The 26872-nt window shown below is 42.8% G+C and overlaps 1 protein-coding gene across 15 annotated transcripts in view; it reads left to right on the top strand.

The window, feature by feature from the left end:
- The window catches only part of USP40 (ubiquitin specific peptidase 40), a 91858-nt gene extending 65827 nt beyond the window's left edge, over nucleotides 1–26031 (top strand). For 9 of the 15 annotated variants that reach the window (XM_079924656.1, XM_079924663.1, XM_079924666.1 and 6 more), the window contains 11 exons: nucleotides 2222–2258; nucleotides 4093–4157; nucleotides 7213–7287; nucleotides 10164–10290; nucleotides 12263–12408; nucleotides 13665–13783; nucleotides 18384–18449; nucleotides 20669–20879; nucleotides 21019–21114; nucleotides 22599–22693; nucleotides 24033–24267. In XM_079924656.1, coding sequence (XP_079780782.1) covers nucleotides 2222–2258; nucleotides 4093–4157; nucleotides 7213–7287; nucleotides 10164–10290; nucleotides 12263–12408; nucleotides 13665–13783; nucleotides 18384–18449; nucleotides 20669–20879; nucleotides 21019–21114; nucleotides 22599–22693; nucleotides 24033–24144 — 1149 coding nt within the window. In that variant the 3' untranslated portion in view covers nucleotides 24145–24267. Of the gene's footprint in view, nucleotides 1–1622; nucleotides 2732–4092; nucleotides 4158–7212; nucleotides 7288–7974; nucleotides 8072–10163; nucleotides 10291–12262; nucleotides 12409–13664; nucleotides 13784–18383; nucleotides 18450–20668; nucleotides 20880–21018; nucleotides 21115–22598; nucleotides 22704–24032 lie in introns of those variants that run through there. The other 6 variants (XM_079924657.1, XM_079924668.1, XM_079924662.1 and 3 more) reach the window with 5 other exon arrangements.
- Nucleotides 26032–26872: the final 841 nt, after the last annotated feature.

The following is a 26872-nucleotide window of genomic DNA, read 5'->3' as shown; positions in this document are numbered from 1 at the left end:
TCTCCGGCCTGCCTCTTCTCAGTCTTGTTTCCTCTTCTCTCTGCCTTCTGAGCGCCTCGTGCTCAAGTCGTAGACGCCATACTCATATGTATGAGCTCCTGGTCTCTCAACATACTTCACTCACATTTCCCTTTTCTATTACAGTGGCTCCATTTTCTGCTTGCTTAGGCCAAAAACCTTGAAATTGTCTTTGATTCTTTTCTTTCTTACTTCAGAACCAGTGTTTCAGGAAATCGTTTTGGTTCTACCATCAAGATTTATCTGGGATCTGATCATATCTTATTCCTTCCACTGCTGTCACCCCTTCACCTCTCATCTGGATTATTCCAGCAGCTTCCTAACCGATCTCCTTCCTTCCAGCCTGACACCTCCCAGGGTGTGTTCTTACAAAGAAGTGGAGTAATCCTTTAAAGTGTAAGATCAGTCAGTCCTCTGCACACAACCCTGCTCTGCTTTCCCATCTCACTCGGGGTGAGCGGGGGAGCCCCGAGTAACCTTGCAAGGCCCTGTGTGATCTGGCCCTTTGGTATTTTTAAAGAAAGAGTCTGACTATTACTCTCGCTCGCTCTACTCCAGCCGCGTTGGCCACTAGGCTGCTCCTCAAGCAGCCCTTTACACCGGCAGTTTCCTCTGTCTGGAACACAGTTAGGCTGAATGCTCAATTGCTTGTTTTTCTTAAATAATGGAGGCCTTTGAGACTGCAGTTTTCTTTGAATATGGCTTTGGTCCCATTCCCTGTTTTTTTTTTAATAAATTTATTTATTTTATTTACTATTTATTTTTGGCTGCGTTGGGTCTTCATTGCTGCACGCGGGCTTTCTCTAGTCGCGGCGAACGGGCAACTCTTCGTTGCGGTGTGTGGGCTTCTCACTGCGGTGACTTCTCTTGTTGCACAGCATGGACTCTAGGCGCACGGGCTTCAGTAGTTGCAGCACGAGGGCTCAGTAGTTGTGCCTTGTGGGCTCTAGAGCACAGGCTCAGCAGTTGTGGCGCACAGGCTTAGTTACTCCGCGGCATGTGGGATCTTCCAGGACCAGGGCTCGAACCCATGTCCCCTGCATGGGCAGGCGGATTCTGAACCACTGCGCCACCAGGGAAGCCCCCATTCCCTATTTTAACATACTCTGTTGTCATTGTCATCATTTTCTAAACAATCTTTAATTCTAGAGTCTCTTTTATTTTTAATCAGACAAGTGATTGTGGATTTAGTCTTATTTTTTAAACTTTGGGGGGACTAAAAATCCCCCTTGGTCACCACCCTATCCTTGTCGCTTCCCCAGAAGTCACTGTTGTCATTGGACAGTATAATTTTACCCACATCAGTAGAGTGTATCCTTCCGTACCTTTGCCGTGTGTGTACCAATGTGTGGGTATGTATGTACGTGTAGAAATAAGAGCTTGACTTGTATGGTTTTCTTTAAAATCATAAATGGGATCCCAGAACTTTGTTTCACTAAAATATTTTAAAGATCTTTTAAGACCAGTGAATATAAATCTCTTTTATCCTTTTAATTGTTTTAAGACCTCTCGTAGTTTATTTAAATGTTGCCCTGTTAATGCAGGGACGTCTGGATTGTTGGCCGTTTTTCTCCTGATGCAAGCAGGGCAGCAGTGACCATCCTGTGTGCTGCTCCCTCTGCTCTGTTACAGTATAAAGGAAATTTTACATACTCCTTTGCCCTAAAGTTATTTAAGAATGTTTTTCCCCTCAAGAAGTTGGGAGTTTTTTTGTGACTATTTTTGTTTTGTTTAAACGTCTATTAATCGTGTCTCGTTTATTGAATTGTGCTATGAGCTCACAGTATGCATCGTTCTTCCCTCATGAGTTGACGTGTGACCAGTTGTTTCTTAGATGATAAATAAAAGCTAATCTCCTTCTCTAGGAGTCAGAGTTCTGTGAAATCAGCCTAATTAATCACATCTGGTCAAAAATACACTGTTAGTCCTCATAAGAAGGGAATCATACCGCAGTCCTGGAAGTGGATGAACTTTTAGATAGACCTGGTTGCGAACACTGGAAACTGGTTTTCCCTGCTGAGTTGGCGCCACGTAGCCCTTAGGAAGCGCTTACTTAATCACTGCATCGTGTGTATCTTTATCTGTTTGAAAATTACTAAATATAATCAGACTCAGATAGGCCCAGGGTCAAAAAAGGGTGTTTCTCACAATACTGTAACTCAGATATAGAACAACTAATGAACATAGTTTTTTTTTCTTACAGTGTTTAAAGGTAATGCTGGAGAAATCTGGCCTATCAGGTAAGTTACAGACCATGATGATACGTAAGTTTATCCACATCCTTTACTTATAATACATTTTCTATAAGCCTAATGAAAACTTTTCAAACTTTCTTTTTCTCCGGGGTTGTCAGTTATGCTTTACATTTCTATACGTACATAATTCTCCTGTTTCTTTTTTGCAGGCTAAAAGAAAACTAGTTGGAGGTTAGCCTAATTCTAAGGAAAGAGAGCCTAGATAGGGAAAAACAAAGGTACAAAAGAGATACAGTTAAGATATAGACCCTCTGGAATTTCCTAGATCTTTTGCTGAATTTCTTTTTTTAACCTCATGGATTCAGAATTTCAATGCATTGTGTTTCAGGCCAGTATTTCTGTATATAGATTAGGGAATGTAATATGAATGAAAAAAGTAAACCCAGGGTGTCCTGAAGTGGCTACCCAGGTGGACCCACGGAGCAAGCTTGAGGAAGCACCACACTGCTTTCATCAGAGTGAGTGCTTGCCATTCTCTCCACCAGAGTGGAAGCATGGGGCTCCGTTATCTGGCAGGGACGTTCACTTGCTCAACTTCTAGGAGTTTCTGTGCGATGCCTCAGGTCATCTCGACAGTAGTCCTCCCATGCAGGGATCATCCCCCGTTCCCACTTTCCAGATGCTGAAAATGGTTAAACGGCTTACCCAGTGTTACAGAGCAAGTGGCTAAGTGGCTCTGATTTCAGAACTCTGATTTCTTTCTACCATGCTCTGCTATGAAGTAATGGTGTTCACTCTTAACTTACTTTCTTTTTTTAAACAAACTTAGATTAAGTTAAATATCGATATAAATCTTACTGCATTTAAAACTAGAACCGATGACAAAAGAGGGTCTACAAAGAACAGTATTGGGATTCAAAACCTGTGGCCTGTGCAGGATAAATGTGAGGTCTGTGTTTTTTCGCTCGTCTGTAGCTTCTTTCGGTGGGTGGGGGGAGTTGACTGTTACAAAACATTGCTAGTTTTTTAACCATCAAGATTTTCAACTTTTGCTCGGTTCCCTCTCCCCGAAAAAAGTTCTCTCCCCATGTCGTGAGTGTGTAGCAAGCATGCTGAAAAACTGAAATCTGATTAACCTTCGTAAATGTTCATTTGTACCAACTACGTTGAAGCACTGTGCCGAAAGGACACGCTTTCGTTAGATGGCTGCTGACTAGATAGGACAGGTTTGCCGTACATGGTATCAGTTGCTGAGCGATGTTAGCGTGTGTTTTCATCCAAGACAGTGAAATAAAACTCAATTTCATGATTTTAGGAGGGATTCTGTGCTTATGTATGTACATCTGTCTATGCTTAACGTGTGATGTGGATGCGCTTGTGTACTTGTAAATAATAAAGGTGTAAGTAGATGTTGCATACTAGTACCAAGTCTTATTTTTATTTGCAAGTATACAGTTCTTGGTGGAATAGAGAGAAAATTAACCAAGTTGGGGCAATTACTTAATTTTTTTCAGGCCCTGGAAGAGATAATTTACTTTAAAAATTAGTTAATACTGGGCTTCCCTGGTGGCACAGTGGTTGAGAGTCCGCCTGCCGATGCAGGGGACGCGGGTTCGTGCCTCAGTCCGGGAAGATCCCACATGCCGCGGAGCGGCTGGGCCCGTGAGCCATGGCCGCTGAGCCTGCACGTCCGGAGCCTGTGCTCCGCAACAGGAGAGGCCACAGCAGTGAGAGGCCCGTGTACCGCAAAAAAAAATCAGTTAATACTTATTAGATGATATCCCATTTGATATTCATTTATCCAGAAGGGTCATTCCTGACAAACTCTTAAAACATATTATTCTGAATTCTTTTTCATCTGATTTTGATTCCTTCATAGGAGACGCATGGCATTTACGGAAAATGGATTGGTGCTATGAAGCTGGGGAAGCTTTATGGGAAGAAGTAAGATTATTTCTGTACATTTCATTTGTAAAGTGATTGTGCTTATTTTGTATTTTCATAAGGACACCACCCTACTCATGTGAATAAATTCTAGAGAAAGCTTTACTTTTTTTTTAGGATATACAAATCCATATGGGGGTCTACTTTTTCCTTACTGCAGTTTTTTCACAGAGTCAGAGGGGAAGTTTCAGCTAAGTGGGAACATATCTAACATCTGTATTGAGCCCTCTTTTGATAAGAGAATATGTCTCTAGTAGTAGTTCTTCATTAACAGGCAGAGAACTACAGAGAACAAAAGACATTTGTACCAGTGAAAGAATTTGAAGATACACTCTGAATTTTGAAACCTGAATATGTTAATCTGAGAGTTTCTCTGTAAGTTAATGATGGCAGAATTCATCTTACCAATCAGTCACTTAGGCTCTGATTCAAACTGCATCTCTAAATCCGGCCCAGACTCTTAGGGTAGACTTAGGAGCAGTGTTATCACAGGGTGTTTGGAATCTGGTTAATCTTATTTTAAAAAATTTTTATTGAAGTGTAGTTGATTTACAATGTTGTGTTAGTTTCAGGTGTACAGCACAGATTCAGTTAAATGTTCAGTTAAATGTATATATTCTATTTTAGATTCTTTTCCATTATAGATTATTATAAGATATTGAGTATAGTTTCCTGTGCTGTACAGTAGGTCCTTATTGGTTATCTCTTTTATATATAGTGGTGTGTATATGTTAATCCCAAACTCCTAATTTATCCCTCCCCCCCTTTCCCCTTTGGTAAATAAGTTTGTTTCTATGTCTGTGAGTCTGTTTCTGTTTTGTAAATAAGTTCATTTGTATCATTTTTTTAGATTCCACATGTAAGTGATATATGATATTTGTCTTTCTTTGACTTACTTCACTTAGTATGACAATCTCTAGGTCCATCTGTGTTACTGCAAATGGCATTATTTCTTTTTTTTAAATGGTTGAGTAATATTCCACTGTATATATATATCACATCTTCTTTATCTATTCATATGTCAGTGGACATTGAGGTTGTTTCCATGTCTTGGCTGTTGTATATCGTGCCACTGTGAACATTGTGGTGTATGTATGTTTTCAAATTAGCGTTTTCTCCAGTTATATGCCCAGGAGTGGGACCACTGGATCATATGGTAGCTCTATTTTTAGTTTTTTAAGGAACCTCCATACTGTTCTCCATAGTGGCTGCACCAATCTACATTCCCACCAACAGTGCAAGAGGGTTCCCTTTTCTCTACACCCTCTCCAGCATTTATTATTTTTTATTTTTTTAATAAATTTATTTATTTATTTTTGGCTGCATTGGGTCTTTATTGATGCACAGGCTTTCTCTAGTTGCAGCGAGCGGGGGCTGCTCTTCATTGTAGTGTGCAGGCTTCTCATTGCAGTGGCTTCTCTTGTTGCAGAGCACAGGCTCGAGGCACGTGGGCTTCAGTAGTTGTGGCACTCAGGCTCAGTAGTTGTGGCTCACGGGCTCTAGAGCGCAGGCTCAGCAGTTGTGGCGCATGGGCTTAGTTGCTCCGCGGCATGTGGGATCTTCCCGGACCAGGGATTGAACCTGTGTCCCCTGCATTGGCAGGCAGATTCTTAACCACAGTGCCACCAGGGAAGTCCCTCTACTATTTATTACTTACAGACTTTTTGATGATGGCCATTCTGACTGGTGTGAGGTGATACCTCACTGCAGTTTTGATTTGCATTTCTCTGATAATTAGTGATGTGAGCATCTTTTCATGTTGGTTAATCATCTTATTGTTGCTCCAAGTAGCATCAAACCTCACAGTCCAAATCCATGGCCTTAGAAGTACAGCCAGAATAAAGCTTTGTGAGAAAGCTTACACAATTGTGCTCACTCCCCTTTCCCCCAATCTTTATCCGCCTGCTTTCTGTTCAGTGAGACACTGGCATTGAACATCAACAGAGGTTGATCTAAAGCAGGGCCTTCCGGGAAACAGTCCTTGCTGTGTAACAGTCAGGGACAATACAGAGAGGCTCCTCTTGGGTCCTGGCCAGGAATTTGACTGCCTGGAGTAAAAAGTGAACCTCAAAGAATCTTCAGGACATACAGTTTGGATGTCAAAAGAGTGTATCTAGTCAAATGGTTTCCTTATTTTCTCCTCTTATTAATTCCCAAATCAGTATCAAACAGTTCATCTAAAAGCAAACTCATTACCCTCAGAACTAGCTCCGCTTCCCAGATTTGCTTCTTGTCTTTCCCATCCTGATCCTTTTCCGCCTGAAATGTGGCTTACGCTACTTACCTTACATCCGTCATATTTGGTCTCAGCCTTCAATCAGTTTTTCCACTCCTTCTTGACCATTCCCACTGCCGGCCTCCTGGTTCAAGCCCTGTTTTTTTGTGGTTTTTTGCCTCTTACCTAATTTACTACAAATGGTTTCCTGAGCCCATGTGTTCCCCACTTCAGTATGTCACAAGTGTGGCAGCTTAGATTGATCTTTAAAAACCCCTTCGCAGAAATCTTGAGTGGCTTTTTTAAAGCAACTGAAAACTCTTTTTCTTCTGTTCCGCATCCCTTTGACCTGTGACCACCTCTCCAACCCAGTTTTCTTTCCGTTACTCTCCAGCAGATACCTCCCATTCTAGTTAATCTGGTCTCTTAGCTCTTCCCCAGCACAAGTCATACTGACTCTTGACTTAACCTGGACTTTGCCGTGTTCTTCTTTCCCTGAGAAATTCCTTCTTGTTTCCTCTGGCTTTCCCAAATCCAGCCCATCTTTTGGGCTTAACTAAAATTTTATCTTCTGTAGATTAATCTGTCATTTCTTACCTCATCCATCTCCCTTCCTTTAATCTTTTACAGTTCATAATTATACAGTTTTAATACATAATGATATACTTTTTTATGGTTTTAGCTTATTTCTATCTCTTCAATATCTGCTTCGTTATTCATTTACTTATTTCTTGAAAGGGTAATAGAGGCATAGGGTTTTTTTAAAAAGATCGAATGGTCTCTTTCTTCCTTTCAGAAGTCATAAGTGACAAAAAAGATTTTCACTTTCTGTATTCCCAGGATGCAGCACTGAAAGAGCTTATGCTCTCTTCTGGAGACACTTTGCTTTTAATCGAAGGAAAACTTCCTCCTCTGGTAAGATTTTGCTCCTGAATAGACATTTTGTAAATAACAGTTACTGTTTTATGATTGCAAGGATGATATGTTCTCATTGTGTGAAACTGGGGAAATACAATCATAAAGAGAATAGAGTACTTACCCAAAATCCTACCAGTCAGACAGCTACCATATTTTACATCTTTATATATTTTCTTCCTATAAAGTCAAATTGTGTGTACAATTTTATTTCCTACTTTTTATATTTTACTTTTTAACCTGACCATAAAATCCAGAAACAATCATTATATCCAATATATGACTTACCACAGTTTTATTCACCTATATCCCTGTTGTTTGGATTTTAGCTTGTTTAAAATTTTTTGTTCTTATAAATAGTAATAAATATAAATCCTTCTTAAGACAATTCTAAAGATGGAATTAACAAGCCAAATTGTTTTCCCAAAGAGTCGTACCAAGTTTACAGTCCTAATGTGTGTCTGTGAGAGGGCTCACACCACTGCTCTTCCATAGACACTGTGTATTACCACTTGGAAAAGCCATTACTTATTAGTTTGTTTTTGTTTTAATGTGGACACATGTAAAGATGAAAATGACCCAGAATTCCAGCATTCAGATAATCATTTGCTTATGATTAGAAAACTCAGACAGTGTAGAAGCCTATAAAATGATAAACAGAAGTTTCTCCCATATCTTTCTCTCCAGAAAGAGCCACAGTAAACTTATTTTTCCTTGTGTATCCTTCCAAGAAAAGAATTATGCCTGTTTGTATGCTGAATGTAAATATGTGTGTATCCTTTTCAAAGTTTACATAAAGGGGGTCATATTCTATGCACTGTTTTATACCTTTCGTTTTTTGTTTGTTTTTATTCATTTAATATATCTTGAGGATCTCACATCAGCACATACAGACCTACCTTATTCTTTTTCATGACTTCATAGAATTCTGTTGTATTTTATACTGTGCTCTTTAAAGTTAATTTTTGAATTTATAATATGATACAAAATTCAAAGTGTATAAAAAGCTGGGCCAGGAAAAGTATCCCCCGTCCCTCCTGTCCCCCTGCCACTTGGGGTCCTCCCTCCACAGGCAGCCAGCTTCCTCTGTATCCTTCCAGAGGCACGTGCTTATTAAATTTAATGCACACACACACGTATGTATGTGTACATACATATGTACACATTCATATGTATATACATATTTTTATTTACACAAATGATTATAAGCTTGACACCCTATTCTGCACCTAGCTTTTTTCATTACCCCCATATACATGCCACATCAGTACCCATGAAGTTATCTCGTTCCATTTGACGTATATGGAGGTACCATGATTTATTTTTTAACCAATCTCTCTTCAAAGAATATTTAGGTTGTATCCAGTCTTTTGTCGATACAAATAACACTGCCAAAAATATCACTTATTTGCCATTTTGCACATATGTATCTACAGGATATTCCTAGAATTGAAATCGCTTTGTCAAAAGTTATGGCCTACCGTAATATAACCAGTCTTCTGAAGAGGGACCTTGAGGTTGTTTCATGGTTTTTGCTACCATAAACAATGTACAGTGAATATCTTTGTATGCATGGGCTAGTATATCAGAAGGTAAAATCCTAACCATGGAATGGCTGGGTCAGAGGGCTTGGGCATTTAAAATTTTGACAGCACCAAATCACCATCCAGAGACTTTGCAGCAGTTTCTACTCCTGGAACCAACATATAGGAGCTCAGGTTTACTTACAGTTTCACCACCGTAGAATATTATTAGACTTTCTGGTTTTTGACAGGTGAAAAAAAATGGTGTTTTTTGCTCTGATTTACATTTATTTATTTACTGCATGGAAGTTGAGTATTAATCTTCACCAATTTGATAAACAGAAAAATATTCTCATTTTAATATGCATTTCCTGAAATACATATTTAAAATACTTTACATGTTTTTTTTTTTTCACATTCTCATCTTCTGTTGTTGGAAATTGCGCACTGTAATAGCAACTGATCTTTCATTGAGTAAATCTGTTCAAGTTCTTTACCCACTCAAAAAAGGGGTGGGGAAGAACCAGTTAAATTAGTAAAACTGAAATTACAGAATGTGTTTAAGGAGTTGAGTTTATTTCACGTAGTTGGTATATAGGAATGCACCTTAGATCAATAGGTTGTTGGATCTCTATAAAGTTCCTTTAGAAACTTTTATAAATAAAAACTGCATGTAACTGCTGCATTGTGCTATGGTGCTCTTACAATGCCTGAAAACATTTATATAGTTTGTTCTGTCAAATGTTTTGTTAGTTTGTTTATACTTTTCACTTACTGTAGCTACTAAGATATAGAACAGGAACTTCCCTGGTGGTACAGTGGATAAGACTCCACGCTCCCAGTGCAGGGGGCCCGGGTTTGATCCCTGGTCAGGGAACTAGATCCCACATGCATGCTGCAGCTAAGAGTTTGCATGCCACAACTAAGGAGCCGTGGAGCCACAACTAAGGAGCCAACGAGCCAAAACTAAGACCCACTGCAATGAAATTTAAAAAAAAAAGAAGATATAGAACATTGGTCCCAGTCATCCTAAAGACTGATTTTTATGATTTTAAACTTTGATTGTAAAAACAGTAAGCAAGTATAATACATGACAGTTAATACATACATCTTAAGGAAAAATAAATTCAGGAACATATTCTATATCAAGATGTTTCTTTCTGGGAATTCCCTGGTGGTCCAGTGGTTAGGACTCCTTGCTTTCACTGCCAAGGGCACAGGTTCTATCCCTGGTCAGGGAACTAAGATCCCACAAGATGCTTGGCATGGCCAAAAAAAAAAGTTTCTTTCTGTGGAAGTAGAAGTTGACTTAATCTGTGTGCATCACAACAGTTGGAAATCTCCATTCCTCAGGGTTTCCTGAAGGTGCCCATCTGGTGGTACCAGCCACGGGGTACCTTGCATCACTGGAAGAGTCATCAGGACCAGACTAACTGTACCTTTTCTCAAGGCGGGGTCTGGAGAGCTAATTCCATCCAAGGTGAGAACACAACAGAATTACAGCAGCCAGTGTGTCATAAAGAAAAGTAAAATGATTGCTTCTGCTGAGAGGCAACTGAAATATGTATTTTTAAAATATAAGGTTGAAAATCAAAATCTATTCCATAATTCATAGTATAATAATACTACCATCCTATTTTTATACAGTGGTTTGTAACCTCTATAAAATCCCATCTCTTTTTTTCGGCTTCACCTTTCATTTGCCGTGTTATTTTTATTATCATTATTATCATAGCAATATATTACACTTTTTCAAGGAATTGTTATATAGTATCACCTCTCAAGTGCCTCATGGCAGTCGGAATAGCGGCCCCAGTTATTGTAACAGACTAAGACATTGACGCTTTAGTCGCTTCCAGCGTCTTCACTGCAGCCCCAAGGGGCGGAGAGGCAGGGTTGGAGTCCGGACCCCACGCAGCTCCTGTTCTTTCTGCTGCCGCCACCCAGGAGCTCCTTCAAGGGCGTTCCAGCTCACTGACTTCTGAGAAGACTCACAGACAGGGTATAAACATATTGTTTCACTCTGTCTAAGTTTCTTCTCCACAGGCAGAATTCAGCACACACGTCATGATGAGCAAAGGCAGGGAGTTTGAATTGCCATTGTAAAAAGTGGGTTTCCACTTCATTATAAGAAGACACAAGTTAATCTCCTTTGTAACTGTAGATAAAGAGAATATATTTTTAGTAGGACCAAGTTCTTATATTTTTTTCCTTTTATCATGCTTAATTATCTAGCTTTTTTAATGCCTTGAAGTATTATATACTTACATTTCTTTTTATCTTTCAAAATTCAGTACTGAAACTAACACAAATGATCTCCTTACTTTTTGAAGTTAGGATTGTATGTATAGAGCAATAAAATACTTCATGTTGAATTAGCTATGAAATTGGCATTAAGTTATTTTTTGTTTGAGTTATATTAGACATGTTAAACAATTCTAAAAATGATTTTGTGATAGAGTAATAGTTACAACTTAAAAAGCAGTGTGTTTCTCCATGAAAGTAAAGAAAACAGTTCATTTTTTTGGTAGTCCTTCTGTATCACAACATATGGCAAATATTTTTATTTCTGAGAATTTCCTAAAAGTGTCTTTCAGGTAGTACCAGCTTACAGCAGCCTTAGACACAAGAAGAACCACTCATGAAGAGAGCTTTTTTACTTAATTTACTTATAATTAATTTCCTATTATGTATTAGCAGTGTGCCCAGCAGTAAGCAAAGACATTTAACTAAAGCAAAAATGAGTCAAATTACTGATTTCAAATTTAGTTATCAACTTTTATGTCCAGAGTTTTATATGAGAGCATTTTGTTTTCCCCTTTTTAAAACTAATGTAGAAAGGCCTTCTTATTGTCAAGAATTCTTTCAGTCAGTAAACATTTATTGGACATTTATTGTGTGGCACCCACCATTCCTGGCACTGGAGAGACAAACTTAAGATAGATGACCTGTTCTCTCTTGAAAATCGTATTCTGTAGGGGAGACAGATTAGGTTAAAATATATATATGTAAAAAAACACATGTATACACACACATAAGAAAACAGACAGACAAAAGAGTAACAAGTTGGGACAAGTGTTATGAGAGAGAAACAGGTTAAATAAAAGATGAGAGCAGGGCAGGGTATCCAACCAGCAGAGTCCTCTTTGAGGAAGGAGAGGGTGTGGGAAAGAGCGTTCCAGGTAGACAGCCCAAGTGTAAAATTCCTCAAAGCCATTCTAGTGAGAAGACCTGGTGCTGTGGCCACAGCATGCTCCCTGGCTGCCCATCTACTGGGCCCTGCTTCCTCCCCGTGAAGTCCTGAGGGGCTGACCCGAGGAATTCAGATTCTGAGTTGCTTGGATGGAATCGTACTAAACCCGTTTGCAGTATCAAAACGTGGCCTGTATTTCAGAAATAAGAGCTAAGTACGTCTAAAGCTCCTGTCAAACATCTTGCTCTGTCCTTTGTAGATGCTCCCAGTGACGCGCATGCAGAAGTTTCCCTCCGCTACTTGGGAGACGTTGAAATCTCAGAAGATGCTACGTTGGGGGAGCTGAAGTCTCAGGTCAGCCTTCCTCCTGCAGCGCGTACCTTACTGGTGATCTGGCTGCTTCCAGTGAGATATTAATATATTCTTCTATTTCCTCTTCCCTCAATTACAGTCTGTTCTGATAGGGCATGTGTTATATGCCATGTTCAGTGGTGAGTACCCAACAGGCCACACACATATTGCTCAGACAGCTCCCTGGGTTTGCTTCTACCAGTTGCCTGTGGCTTTCATTTATCCCCTCTGACAGGCATGCTGTGCTTTCATTTGAAATCTCCTCAGTGACTTGCAGCTTATGTTCATTTTGATTTTTTAGGGAAACATTTGTTGGAACATTTGTAAAGCATTCACTTTACTCCTTTATTTACATTGTTTTTGTGTCATTGTGATTCATGTGTTAAATGTTGTTAGTAAAAGCTGTGTGGTCAGTTGCCCAGGAGGTCAGAATATCAGCTTTATGTTAAACTAGATACTGTATTGTTTTCCTGGACATTAATACTCACAGACACAGTGTTCTGTCCAAATGGAAAGGCCGGGTTGAATACAACACACAATGCTTAAGAAGCATCTTATTCTCATTGGATTAAAATGAACATCCCTTCTTGCTCTTAAAGGAAACAGTGTAGGTGCATGTAAGGTGAATATCAGTCATTGATTGACTTCTGTGTGTCCTCAATATCTGAAATACCTTCCACAAAAAAACAAATGGTCTTATTCTAATAAGAACAAGTAGAAAGAGACTTTTTTTCTTATATTAGATTAAAAGATACAAAATTGCTGTTTCTAGATTTAAAACGGATGAATATTGGCCATTGTATATACTACAGCCTAAGTATATAAATAGTTATCCACCCCTACAGAATTAGTCCAGCGGTTTGGGCCTAGCGTTTGGATCCAGAGATTCTGAAATATTTCAAAATCAGAAGTTATTTCCATGGCAGAGGAAACTTTGTTGAATTATATGAGCACAGATGGAAGTTGAAGATGAGTCCTTGCTTTTATTAGAGAGGCCTCTGCTCTTGAGTTATATAGTCATATAGAAATTAATTTTACAGTTTCATTTTCTAAAACATAATCATTGAAAAGGAGCTTTTGGCTCAGATTTAGAAACAGAAAAATCTCTCAGGCTGATTTCAGTAGAGAGGAATACAAAAATTACTCAGGGTTAATTTCATTTAAACGATATTCCTGTGGATTTTTTGGGTAGATATTATCATTACCTAAGATACTCTTTCCCTTAAATGTCATTGTGTGGCGCTTCATCTCTTTTTCCTAAAGCAGTCTGTTTTTAAGAGTGCTTTTTCCAATGTCTGTTTCTTTTCTAGGCCATGACCTTGCCCTCCTTCTCGGAGTTTTCCATCCCATCGCCCGCCTTCCTTAGAGCCTGGACGGTGGAAAGTAGGCGCCCCGGCAGGCTCTTACGAGTCCACTATCAGCGGCTCAGGTAGGGTTCTCAGTGAACACTCCACAACAGCCCGTTCTAGGTCATTCCACATTTGTCATGTCGATGATACTTTTTATCATAAATTAAACTCTGAGACAACTTCAGTGTCTCATATTAAGTATAAATGTAGTTTCATCTGTTTTTACTATGGTCCAGAGACTGTGAACAAAATTCTGATTGTTTTTCCCCCAGCTTTATTCAGATATGATTGCCATGTAACACTGTGTAAATTTAAGGTGTGCAGCCTGTTGATCTGGCAGGCGTGTAATGCGGAATGGTTACCACTGCAGCATTAGCGGACAACCTCCATCACATCATACAATCGCCATTTCCTTTTCGTGAGAACATTTAAGATCTACTTTCTTATCAGCAACTTTCAAGTATATAATTCAGTGTTATAAGATGAATATGTTCTGGGGATGTCATGTACAGCATGTTGATTATAGCTTGTAACTGGAAGTATGTACCCTTGGACCAACATCTCCTCTTTTCAGCCAGTCCCAGTCCCTGGTAACCACCATTCTAGCCCCTGTTTCTATGAGTTCAGCTTTTTTGGATTCCACATGTAAGTGATATCGTACAGCAGTTGTCTTATCTCACTTAGCATAATGCCCTCAGTGTCCATCCATGTTGTCTCAAACAACAGGATGTCCTTCTTTCTTACGACTGAATGATATTCCTTTGTGTGTGTATGAGTGTGTGTACACATACATACATATACCACATCTTTATCCATTCATTGGTTAACAGACACCAGGTTTTTCCATATCTTGCCTACTGTGCATAGTGCTGCAACGAACATGGGAGTGCAGATCATCTCTTTGAGATCCTGTTTTCATTTCCTTTGGTGAGGTACCCAGAAGTGGGATTGCTGGATCATATGGTAGTTCTATTTTTAATTTTTTGAGTAACCTCCATACTGTTTTTCCATAGTGGCTGAACCAATTTACATTCCCACCAGCATTGAACAAGGGCTCCCTTTCCTCCACATCCTCAAAAACACTTGCTATCTCTTGTCTTTTTGATGATAAGCATTCTAACAGGTGTGAGATGATACCTCATTGTGGTTTCGATTTGCATTTCCCTGATGATTAATGATGTTGAGTACCTTTTCATGTACCTGTTGGCCATTAGTATGTCTTCTTTAAAAAAAAAAGTCTGTTCACGCCCTCTGCCATTTTTAAATCAGATGGTTTGCTTTTTGCTATTGAGTTGTATGAGTTCTCTATATACTTTGTTTTTTGTTGTTTTTTTTTGCGGTACGCGGGCCTCTCACTGTCGTGGCCTCTCCCGTTGCGGAGCACAGGCTCCGGACGCGCAGGCTCAGCGGCCATGGCTCACGGGCCCAGCCGCTCCGTGGCATGTGGGATCTTCCCGGTCTGGGGCACGAACCCGTGTCCCCTGCATTGGCAGGCGGACTCTCAACCACTGCGCCACCAGGGAAGCCCTCTATATACTTTGAATATTAACCCCTTAGATTTGCAAATACTTTCTGCTGCTTCATAGGTTGCCTTTTCATTTTGTTGATGGTTTCTTTTGCTGTGCAGCTTTTTATTTTGATGTAGTCCCACTTGTTTATTTTTGCTTTTATTGCTTTTGCTTTTGGTGTCAAATCCAGAAAATCATTGCCAAGGCTGATGTCAAGGAGCTTACTCCTCTGTCTTCTTCTAGGAGTTTTACAATTTCAGGTCTTAACGTTCAAATCTTTTAATCTATTTTAAGTTGATTTTTGCATAAGGTGTAAGATAGGGGTCTAGTTTCATTCCTTTGCATGAGACTGTCCAGTTCCCCCCAGCACCACTTATTGAAGAGACTCTATTCCCCATTGTATGTTCTTGGCTCCTGTGTCATAAATTAATTGACGATATATGTATGCGTTTATTTCTGGGCTCTCTATTGTGTTCTTTTTTTTTTCCTTTGGCCATGCTGTATGGCATGTGGGATGTTAGTTCCCTGACCAGGGATCGAACCCGTGCCCCCTGCAGTGGAAGTGAGTGAGGAGTCTTAACCACTGGACCACCAGGGAAGTCCCTCTTTTGGGTTCCACTGATGTATGTGTCTGTGTTTATGCCGGTACTATACCGTTTTACTATAGCTTTATAGTATAGTTTGAAATGAGGGAGCATGATGCCATCAGCTTTCTTCTTCTTTTTTTTTGTTTTAATTTATTTTTATTTATTTTTTGGCTGCGTTGGGTCTGTTGCTTCACGCGGGCTTTCTCTAGTTGCGGCGAGCGGGGGCTACTCTTCGTTGCGGTGCGAGGGCTTTTCATTGAGGTGGCTTCTCTTGTTGCAGAGCACAGGCTCTAGGTGCGCAGGCTTCAGTAGTTGTGACTCATGGGCTGTAGAGTGCAGGCTCAGTAGTTGTGGTGCACGGGCTTAGTTGCTCTGCGGCACGTGGGATCTTCCCAGACCAGGGCTCAAACCCGTGTCCCTTGCATTGGCAGGCGGATTCTTTTTGGGTTTTTTTACATCTTTATTGGAGTATAATTGCTTCACGATGGTGTGTTAGTTTCTGCTTTATAACAAAGTAAATCAGTTTATACATATACATATTTTCCCATATCTCTTCCCTCTTGCGTCTCCCTCCCACCCTCCCTATCCCACCCCTCCAGGCAGTCACAAAGCACCAAGCTGATCTCCCTGTGCTATGTGGCTGCTTCCCACTAGCTATCTACCTTAACGTTTGGTAGTGTATATATGTCCATGGGCAGGCGGATTCTTAACCACTGCGCCACGAGGGAAGCCCTGTTCTTCTTTCTTAAGAAAAGATTGCTTTGGCTATTCAGGGTCTTTTGTGGGTCTATACCAATTTTAGAACTGTTTTTTCTGTTTCTAATTGAAAAATGCTTTTGATATTTTGATAAGGATTGCACTGAATTTGTAGATTGTTTTGGGTAGTATGGACATTTTAACAATGTTCTCCCAATCCATGACGATGGAATAGCTTTCCATTTATTTGAATTTTCAGTTTCTTTCATCAGTGTCTTATAGTTTTCAGTATACAGATCTTTTACCTCCTTGGTTAAATTTATTCCGAAGTAGTTTATTCTTTTTGATGCTGTTGGAAATGGGATTGTTTTCTTAATTTCTCTTTCTGATAATTTACTGTCGGTATATAAAATGCAGCTGATATTTATATATTGATTTTGTATCCCACAACTTTACTGAATTCATTTATTAGTTTTAACAGATTTTTGGTGGAGTCTTTAGAGTTTTTTATAAATATCATCATGTAATCTGCAGATGGAGACAACTTTACTTCATCCTTTCCAGTCTGGATGCCTTTTATTTTTTTCTTGTCTAATTGCTCTGGCTAGTACTTCCACCAATGTGTTGCATATGAGTGGCAAGAGTGGGCATCCTTGTCTTATTCCTGATCTCAGAGGAAAAGATTTCAGCTTTTCACCATTGAGTATGATACTAGCCATGGGCTTTTCATATATGGACTTTATTGCGTTGAGGTACATTCCCTCTATATCCAGTTTGTTGAGAATTTTTAACATGAAAGAATGTCAAATGCTTTTTCTGCATCTGTTGAGACGATCATATGATTTTCTTCCTTCATTCTGTTAACGTGGTTGTATCACACCAATTAATTTGCGAATGTTCAACCATCTTTGCATCCCTTGCAGAAATCCCACTTGATCATGGTGTATGATCCTTTTAATGTACTGTTGAATTTGGTTTGCTAATATTTCTTTGAGGATTTTTGCATTTATGTTCATCAAGGATATTGGCCTTTAATTTTCTTTTCTTATAGTGTCCTTGTCTGGTTTTGATATCAAGGTAATGCTGGCCTCATAAAATGAGTTTGGAAGTGTTCCCTCCTGTTCTGTTTTTTTTTTTTTTTTTTTTTTTTGGAAGAGTTTGGGAAAGATTGGTATTAATTCTGCTTTTGGTAGAATACATCAGTAAAGCCATCTGGTCCTCAACTTTTTTTTGTTAGGAGGTTTTTGATTACTGATTCAATCTTTTTCCTTAATAAATTTATTTTATTTATTTATTTTTGGTTGCGTTGGGTCTTTGTTGCTGCGCGCAGGCTTTCTCTAGTTGCGGCGAGTGGGGGCTACTCTTCGTTGCAGCGTGCGGGCTTCTCATTGCGGTGGCTTCTCGTTGCAGAGCACAGGCTCTAGGTGCGCAGGCTTCAGTAGTTGCAGCACGTGGGCTCAGTAATTGTGGCTTGCAGTCTCTAGAGCGCAGGCTCAGTAGTTGTGGCTCACGGGCTTAGTTGCTCCGCAGCATGTGGGATCTTCCCGGACCAGGGCTTGAACCCGTGTCCCCCGCATTGGCAGGTGGATTCTTAACCACTGTGCCACCAGGGAAGCCCCTGATTCAATCTTCTTACTCATAATTAGTCTGTTCAGAATTTCTGTTTCTTTATGATTCAGTCTTGGTAGGTTGTATGTTTCTAGGAATTTATCCATTTCTTCTGCATTGTCCAGTTTTTTGGTGTATAATTGTTCATGGCAGTCTCTTAAATTTTGAGTGTTCTTATATGGTATAATATTTCACTTAAGAATACTTGAAATTGGTTAAAAAAAAACTTTGAAAAAATTAAGTGATATGTCATTCAATATTATTTTTTCATTTGTTATCAGGGAATATAAATTGGGACAGAGAACTGAGATCTGCTTAGAGCCCCTTCAGAAAGAAGAAAACCTGAGGTAAGATGTCCTACTACACATACAAAATTATACACTTGTCTGATCCCAATGGATAGTTTTACTATTGATTAAGGTGTTACATTTTTTAAGTGTTTTTTTCACTGCTTCTAAGGAGTCTGGCAACTTAAAACAGATTGTGTTCTAGAAATGTGTTTGTATGTCTGGTGTCTAGATCTTAGAACTCATTTTTCCATAAAAACAGAATTTTTCAGTAAGTCCCAATGCATGCTGAACCCATAATGATCTTGAAGTATAAGCAAGATGCTCATCCCAAGCTCTTACCAGTGCCTGCAGACAGTCTGTTGTCAAACCAATTGATAGTAACACCTGACATGCTGCCCCTTGTCCTACTTTTTTCATCCTAATATCACCTGACATACACTTATTGAATTATCAATTATTATCCGTCTCCCACTACTAGATTGTAAGTTTTGTGAGGGCAAGCACTTCATTTTTTGGTCACTGCTGCCTCCCCAATACCTAGGACAGTGCCTTTGTCATAGTCAGTAATTATTTATGGAATAAAGAAGCACCCCAAAGTTGTCCACGTTCAAACCTACCTATTCTTTTTTTCATTATAGGACATTCTTTTATAAGACATTTTTGTCAGTAACACCAAATATTAAGATTCTTTTACCTGATGTGACACGATGATTCTTGTTGTCCTCCTGTTGTGTAACAACTCTACTCTTTCAACCGTGTGACCTTCATTTTATCCCACTGTTTTATAAAAATGCATTCTTAATGCAAATTGTATTACTAGGAGTAGTTTCCTGGAGGGGAATTTCTGGATCAAATGGTATGGACATTTTAAACCTCTTATTTGTTAAATTCCTTTCCAGGTAAGTTATACCATTATGTTTCCAAAAGCTGTGTTTCTAAGTATTTATTTCACCTCACCATCAAACCATCATTGAATGTTGTCATTGTTTAAATGTTTGCTAAATTGATAAATGAAAAATGGTTATCTTGTCTCATCTAGTAAGATTAGGGTGTTTGTTGAAAGGCTTGTAAACCATTTGTATTTTGTGAGTGAGTGAATTGTTTCATATATTTTCCCTGTTTTATTTGGGGTCTTAGAAAAAAGTCTAATTTGTGTGAGCTCTTTCTATAATATAGATTATATTACATAATATAAACGGACCCTCTGTCTTGTTTGTCGTGAGCAGTGTCCTTTTGAAGACCATGCTGTGCACTTCCTCAGCCCCCTTCCCCGCTTCTGTCCTTGACTGACTGACCTCCGGAGCACTCTTGCCCCCGCTCAGCGAGGACCCTGGCTCCTCGTGGTCTTCACCCAGACTCTGTCACCTCCTTGGCAGCTCCTGCATCTACACTGACCACAGTTTGTATGCTCTGGGACCTCAGCTCTGCTCACTGACCTCAGCAACACCTACACCCTCTCAAAAATTCCTTCTTGACCACAGTCCCCCGCTTTCAGTCCAATCTCCTAATTCACTGGGCCCTCGCTCTCCCTGCGTTGCCTGTTTCCTCCAATTGTGTTACCCTTTCTTTTGATAAAAACACTAGTATAATAGAAATACAGCATTAAAATCGTTCGTTGTCTCACCATCCTTAAAGTTTTCATTTCTCCTCTCCACCTTCCAGTTCTTATCTGTAGCTTTTATTTCACATCCTATCTAAAACAGTCTCCATACGTCTAAATTTCTTTCCAACCTTTCTGAATGTTTCTCCTCTTTCTCTTCCTTCAAGGACCTCGTATCTGTGCTCATCTCCTGCAAAGGTTTCCTTTGCTCTTAAAACTACACCCATCATCTTCTCTTCCTAACTCTGAGCCCTCCGTTTCTTCTCCCTGGCTAAGTTTTCTGCCAGCTTCACAGATTCTGGTTCTGAAATCAGCGTTTCCTAGGAAGTCGCCATAGTGGGAAACCCCTCTTCCCCTTCATCACCGGGATAGCCCTGCCGGCCCTTTCAGCTGTCTCCAGTCCTCTTCCCTGCGTGCCCCACTGAGGAACTTCTTCCTCTGCCTTCAGTCTTGCCTGCTGCCTCCCCAGGGACCCTGCTGTGGACTCAGAATGGGAGCTCACCTCCATTCTGGGTCAGGACTGAAGGAAATCAAAGTAAAGGTTTCCCACTAGCATTCAGGGTTTAAGGAAAATCTCTCCTTATAAAAAAACTCAGAACAGTCAGAGGAGAAGCTATGTGGTTATTGCGTGTTTCCCATTTTGTTGTAAATCTGACGTGACTGTTTTCTGATGCAGCCCCCAGCATGTGCTGCTGAGGACACAGATGCGCCTCCCTGGCAAGAGGGCGTATGCCTTGCCCGTGGACTTGGTGTGGGACACTGCCCGAGGCTGGACGGCCGGCTCCCTGAGGCACCGAGTGGCCGATTTCTATTCTCTTCCTGTGGAGAAAATTGAAATTGCCAAATACCTTCCTGAAAAGTTTGAGTGGCTTCCAGTACCTAGCTGGGTAAAGCTGTGGGGCTCCCTCAGGGAAATCGGGCCTCACTGGCATAGTGAATAATTAACTGCAGTTTTCCACAGACAGGGAATTTAGTAACAATTTGAGATTGAGTTTTCTTTATTCAAGATACTTAATTTTTCTGTAGAACCAGCAAATTACCAAGAGGAAAAAGAAGAAAAAGCAAGATAATTTGCAGGGGGCGCCTTATCACTTGAAAGATGGAGATACTATTGGCATTAAGGTACGTTTTTAACAGTAAACTTAGCACTTTGACAAAACACCAGAATCAAATGATTTTATAGACAAGTTTTATCAAATCTTCAAGGCATAGATAATCCCATTTAATATAAATTGTTTCAAGTAGCGGGGGGAAAAAAGAGGGAAAGCAGACAACTCATTTTTAAATAAATAAATAAATAAATTTTATTCGCGGGCTCTAGAGCGCAGTCTCAGTAGTTGTGGCACACGGGCTTAAGCTTCGTGGCATATGGGATCTTCCTGGACCAGGGATCGAACCCATGTCCCCTGCATTGTCAGGCGGGTTCTTAACCACTGCACCACTAGGGAAGCCCCCAGAGAACTCATTTTATGAGGCCAGTAGAACCTCAATACCAAAAGCTTAATTTTGGGTCTGACTTGAATGAAAATGCTGTGAAGTTTTATCACTAAGTGTGTTGCTGTAGGTTTTATGTAGGTACCTGTATTAGGTTAAGACATTTCCTTCCATTCCTAGTTTACTTTAAGTTCTTTTTTTTTAAATCATGAATGAGCACTGGATTATTTTTTTTTTTTTGCGGTACGCGGGCCTCTCACTGTTGTGGCCTCTCCCATCGCGGAGCACAGGCTCCGGACGCGCAGGCCCAGCGGCCATGGCTCACGGGCCTAGCTGCTCCGCGGCATGTGGGATCTTCCTGGACCGGGGCACAAACCCACGTGCCCTGCATCGGCAGGTGGACTCTCAGCCACTGCGCCACCAGGGAAGCCCTGGATTTTTAAATATTAAATTTTTTTAAATGTTAAATTTTATTCTGTGCTTTTTCTGCATCTGTTTAATTAGCTATATCGTTTTTCTTCTTCAATTTGGTAATGTAGTGTTATTACATAAACATGTTCGCAACACCGAGCCATCCTTGCATTCCTTGGACAAACCTACTTTGTTGTCATATAATAACATTTTTTGTATTAAGGGTGAATGATTTAAATCCTTAATTTAAGAATTAATAATTTACTAATATTAAATTATTTATATTAAGGAATAAGTATTCCCTTAATCACCACTTCTGTTCAACATTGTACTAAAGAATGGGACCAATGTAATATGACCTTCCACCCAACGAAGGAAAGCAAATAAATAAACAAAAATTGAAAGGTAAAAGAAATTCTAAAAGGAAAATACAAAACTGTTCTTAGTTTTTCTACAGTCAAACCATCAGCTCTGTTTAAGAGAGTTCAAAACGTTGTAAGAAAGATTGGGCTTCCCTGGTGGCGCAGTGGTTGAGAGTCCACCTGCCGATGCAGGGGACACGGGTTCGCGCCCCGGTCCGGGAATATCCCACATGCTGTGGAGCAGCTGGGCCCGTGAGTCATGGCCGCTGAGCCTGCGTGTCCGGAGCCTGTGCTCCGCAACGGGAGAGGCCACAACAGTGAGAGGCCCGCATAACGCAAAAAAAACGTAGACTAAAAAGATGTCTGAAAACATTGCTCATTAATTATTTTGAAATGCAGAATCTCCTGGTTGAAGATGATGATGATTTCAGTACAGTCAGAGATGACATTGGAAGAGAAAAACAGAAAGCGTTTGCTCTGGGGAGAAAGAAGCGGTAAGTTAGGGTCCTCACCTACGTGACAGATTCCACCGCGACCTCCAGGCGCTGGCACACCTGCTGTCGCTGGAAAGCTCCTGACTGAGGCGTGGAAAGAAACAGCAGAGCCCTCCTCCCTGCCTGCGCTTGCCCACCTTCTCTCCATCACCCCTAGAGTGGCTTCCTGGGGACCGTGCAGGAGGAACCTGGGTGCAGCTCACTGCGAGGAGGAGGCCCCTCCCCGAGCTCCGGGTCTCGTTCTCCCTCTGCTGGGGCCCTGTTCCTGCAGTCGGCCTCCCCCATCCCTGGGTCTCTTCCTTCAGACACCTGCCCTGGCTTGTCTAGGGTTCGCGCTTCCTGACCCTGCTGCAGCTGTGTCCTCCTGCTGTCACCTCCGTCACTCTCCACCCCGTCTGTCCCCTCCAGGCAGCCAGCCAGGTTGCTCACCCAGCCAACCCTCCCCTTGGAGGGAGCTCCCTCCCCATCCATCTTCCTCGCTCTGCTCTGCCCGAGTCGTCACCTTGGGTGGGCTCGCTCCTTCCTCTTCTGTACACAGCCCAGCTCTCTCCTGGCCTCCAGACCACAGACACCTATCAGAATCTACTGGAACCTTCCACCAGTGCTGATACTTCAACCTCCACGTGCCTGGGCCTGGCTCCCACCACCGTGGTCTGCATAGTCACCCCTCGCAGGCCACACCAGGGGTGTGGGTGGTCGTCCTGATCTGTCCCCACTTCCAGTCTCCTGAGGTCTTGTGTCCTGTCCCCATCCTCATTGCTTCTGGCTTGGTGGCCTCTCCTCTCGGCAGTAGCCTTTGAACCAGGCTGCCTGCCTGGCCCAGCCCCTGCTCACCTCAGCCTTCCTCTCCTCCCACCTTCCACAGCTTGGGTACCAAGTGTCAGGCGTTGTGACGGCAGCAAGAAGACATGCCCTCCGCCTGGCATGCAGGACAGGGAAGCGAGGGCTGGGGTGGAGGCGGTGTCCCCCAGGTGTGTGACCCTGTAACCATGTGCGGAGCTGGGCGTTTCAGACGTGAGCATCTGTGAAGGTCACGCTTGGATTGGGAAGGTGAAGCAGGAAAGACTGCACTGCTCTGAGACACCTTCCCTCAGCCGCTGAGAAAAGCCCTGAGGCTGGACCCCTCTGTGGGGAGGGCGTGGGAATGCGCCCCGGGGAGGGGTACCCCGAGGTCCCCGAGGGAGCAGTGCGGAAATGCTGCCCAAACTGCCACCGTGCGTCTCTGTGGCCGCCCTGACTTGACCCTGAAAGTTGGAATGAGATGTGGAGTCACTCCTCGACCTGGTGGGGCCCTTGGCGTCTGGGATGTGACCCCGTGACGGCCTCTGTGTCCCCGCAGCCAGGAAGCCCTTCGTGTGCGGAGCGGCGACGTCCCCTCTGCTGCAGAGATGCCTCCCCGCCCCCGTGGACCAGAAGCTTCTCTCTCCATCCACGTCGGGAGCTTCAGATAGCACAGGGCCTACACTCCTGCTGCAGGTCCTGGCCCGTTTCCTGGTTTCTGCCCGGTGTGGACACGGACTCAGAGCCCTGCTTTGTCATGAGCAAAGAGGGCGCTCCATCGCAGGCCAGGCGAGTGCGCTTGTCACCCGCGCCGTGGCGCGTCCCCCCAGGCTGGCACGGACCTGGCCGCACCACAGGTGCCAACCAGCCGACACCCTCGCGCCAACACTCGAGCCCCGCCACCATCTTTATACAAAAATTGACTAGTTTTGCATTAACTGAAGGCATGGGTGACGTGCCACGTGGCTCATCCCTACACACCTGTCTCTAAAGTACACCTGCCCCACTCTCTCTCTCTCACGCTGTTCAGGTATCTGTGGCCGCCCAGGCTCTGACAGCTCGGCTCACAGCGATGGGCTGGCCAGGCTCACGCTATGACATAAACAGGAGTCTGTTTTCTGGTCCCCAAACGGCACGTTTCCCCTTTGGTCTGAGTTAGAAGTGGTTCTGAAGCGTTAGTTACCTGTCTTTCCGGGATGAGACCGACGGGGCATCCTCTGAGGTCGGGTGCCGCTGGGGAGGGGGCAGCATGAGCTGGCGTCCGACCCGTGCTGTCTGTGGTCAGAACATTCTCGCCGGGGCCTCTTCCTTCTGGGAGCCTGACGGGGAGGCAGGGTCGTGGCTGACAAGCCTGGGAAGGGCTGAGGGGGCAGTCCTGAGGAGCCTCGATTAAAATGGGAAAAAGAAAATGTGAACCAAGAGTCTTCTTAATGCGGCATAGCTGGCTCTCCCATTTAAAAGATGTAAGTGGTATTTATGACAGCTACGTCGCGTCTGTGTTACTGAGCTGAGTGATTTTGGACACTGGGGTGACTCACTTTCTCAAGCTAACTCAGTCAGAAGCAGGAAAAACAAATTCTTTACTTTCTTATACCTCAGTGATGCTTTATAGCGACTCTCTTGCTAGGTATGGTTATCTTCTTGATTTCACAGTTTTTCATCAGCCTTTTTACCACTGATGATATTAAAATAGCTCTTAAATGTAAGGGATGGAAAGGAAATGACACGTGGGCTAGGCCTCCGCCTGCACCACCGGCTTAAGGAAATTGCGTGAATGTTGCTGCGCCCGTGCTGCTCTTCCGCAGAGCTTGCCACTGAGTGGAACGAATGCCCTGCCCTTCCTTCCTCTGTCCTCCCTCCTTCCAAACAGTGTCAACACCACCACTAGAAACTCTGGTCTCTGTGTGTGCGTCTGAAATTGTTGGCTCGCGAATTACGTACTAATTTGTATTGAAGCAGTCGTGTTTTAAGAAGTTGGGCTTTGGCGAGTGCTTCCGGCCTCAAACACTAACTCTGTCTCAGGAGACGCGCACGTGGGGTCCAGACTCTCCAGACGCACCTGGCGGGCAGTGACGAGGCCAAAGTGTAAGCTCCCTGACTGCCCCTCTGTGTAGAGGCTCTTCTGTCCCTTTTCCCGTAACTGACAGGGCTCCTTGGTGTGCCCCTTCATTCCACTGTAATAAAACATTAATGTTCTAACTGAAAAGCCTTGCTTCTGAGAAGCCGGCGGCCTTGCTGGGCATCACCTACCACGACAGGCAGGGGTCGAGGTGCTGCATGGTGTCCACGGTGAGCGGCCGGGGCCTCGGGTGGTCTCTGCTTGTCGGCTTGCTCCCCTCCCTCCTTCCTTCCTTCCTTCCTTCCTTCCTTCCTTCCTTCCTTCCTTCCAGTTTGGGGATGGAGTGGGGCTCCAGGGAGAGAGCTGTAAGAGTTTGTTAAAGAAAAAATAAACTGTTCAATTTGTAACCTCCCGTCTCTGTGCGCTGACTGCTTCATGTTGTCCTGGCCTTTTTCCCAAGAGAACTACAGATGCTAAGTCGCTGGGGTTTATGTGTAGAAATACCACTTCAGTACTGCTGTAAAAATAACAGAACTGTGTTTTGGTTTTAAATAAACTCAGACTCGTGGTAATAATTGTATTTGAAGAAACTGGAAGTGGTCTGTTTCTCTTTTCCTTCTAGGAAAATAGAACTGGCAGGGGTGCTTGTGTTTCAGAAAACATATTTACTCAAATGTGACACTTTCCTGGCAAAAAGGGGAGGCGGGGCCCAAGAAGTCCCTGATAATCCAGAATCCTGGCTCAGAGAGGTTGGCTTCCCTCTGGGACAGACTTGGTTGTGAAGGGCCAAGTCCTGGGCCCCTCAGCCCGGCTGGACGGGAGACGCAGCAGCCACACCTTCCGTGCTCAGTCCTGCCCTGTCAGTAAAAGACGTGACCGGTCACCGTGGGTGTGTGTACGTTCTGGGAAGGCGCCGCACTGCAGAGAGGAAGGTGAAGCTATGACAGCGACACACGAGCTAGTTAAAGGAAGAGACGTCTCCAGCGCCCACCAGGAGCTCATTGCCTGCATCCTGGCTCAGGCTGCCTTGAGCAGACCTGACGCGCCCGCAGCTTCTCCCCCGGGGAGAAGGTGGCTCTAGTCCCGGGGGGGGGGCACTCTGCGGGGCCCCCACCTTCCTATCAGCAGCCCCAACCCCCACAGCCCAGGGGCTGGGCCCTCGGGCCCACCAGCTCCTACCTGCAGCCTGGGGTCTGGGTTGGGCCCGACGGATGGAGCGCCTCGCGGTTCGGCCAGCAGCAGCTCAATGACATGAATGATTTGACTTGGAACCAGCGTACTGAGGGAGTGGGGACCACGATACAACGGCTCTTCTGGAAGTCGAGGCCACCCCGAGCGGT

The sequence above is a fragment of the Stenella coeruleoalba genome (assembly GCF_951394435.1).
Source record: "Stenella coeruleoalba genome assembly, chromosome: 6".
NCBI classification, from domain to species: domain Eukaryota; kingdom Metazoa; phylum Chordata; class Mammalia; order Artiodactyla; family Delphinidae; genus Stenella; species Stenella coeruleoalba.
The sequence above is the reverse complement of the archived record's forward strand: the minus strand, read 5'-3'. Positions and strand labels throughout refer to the sequence as shown.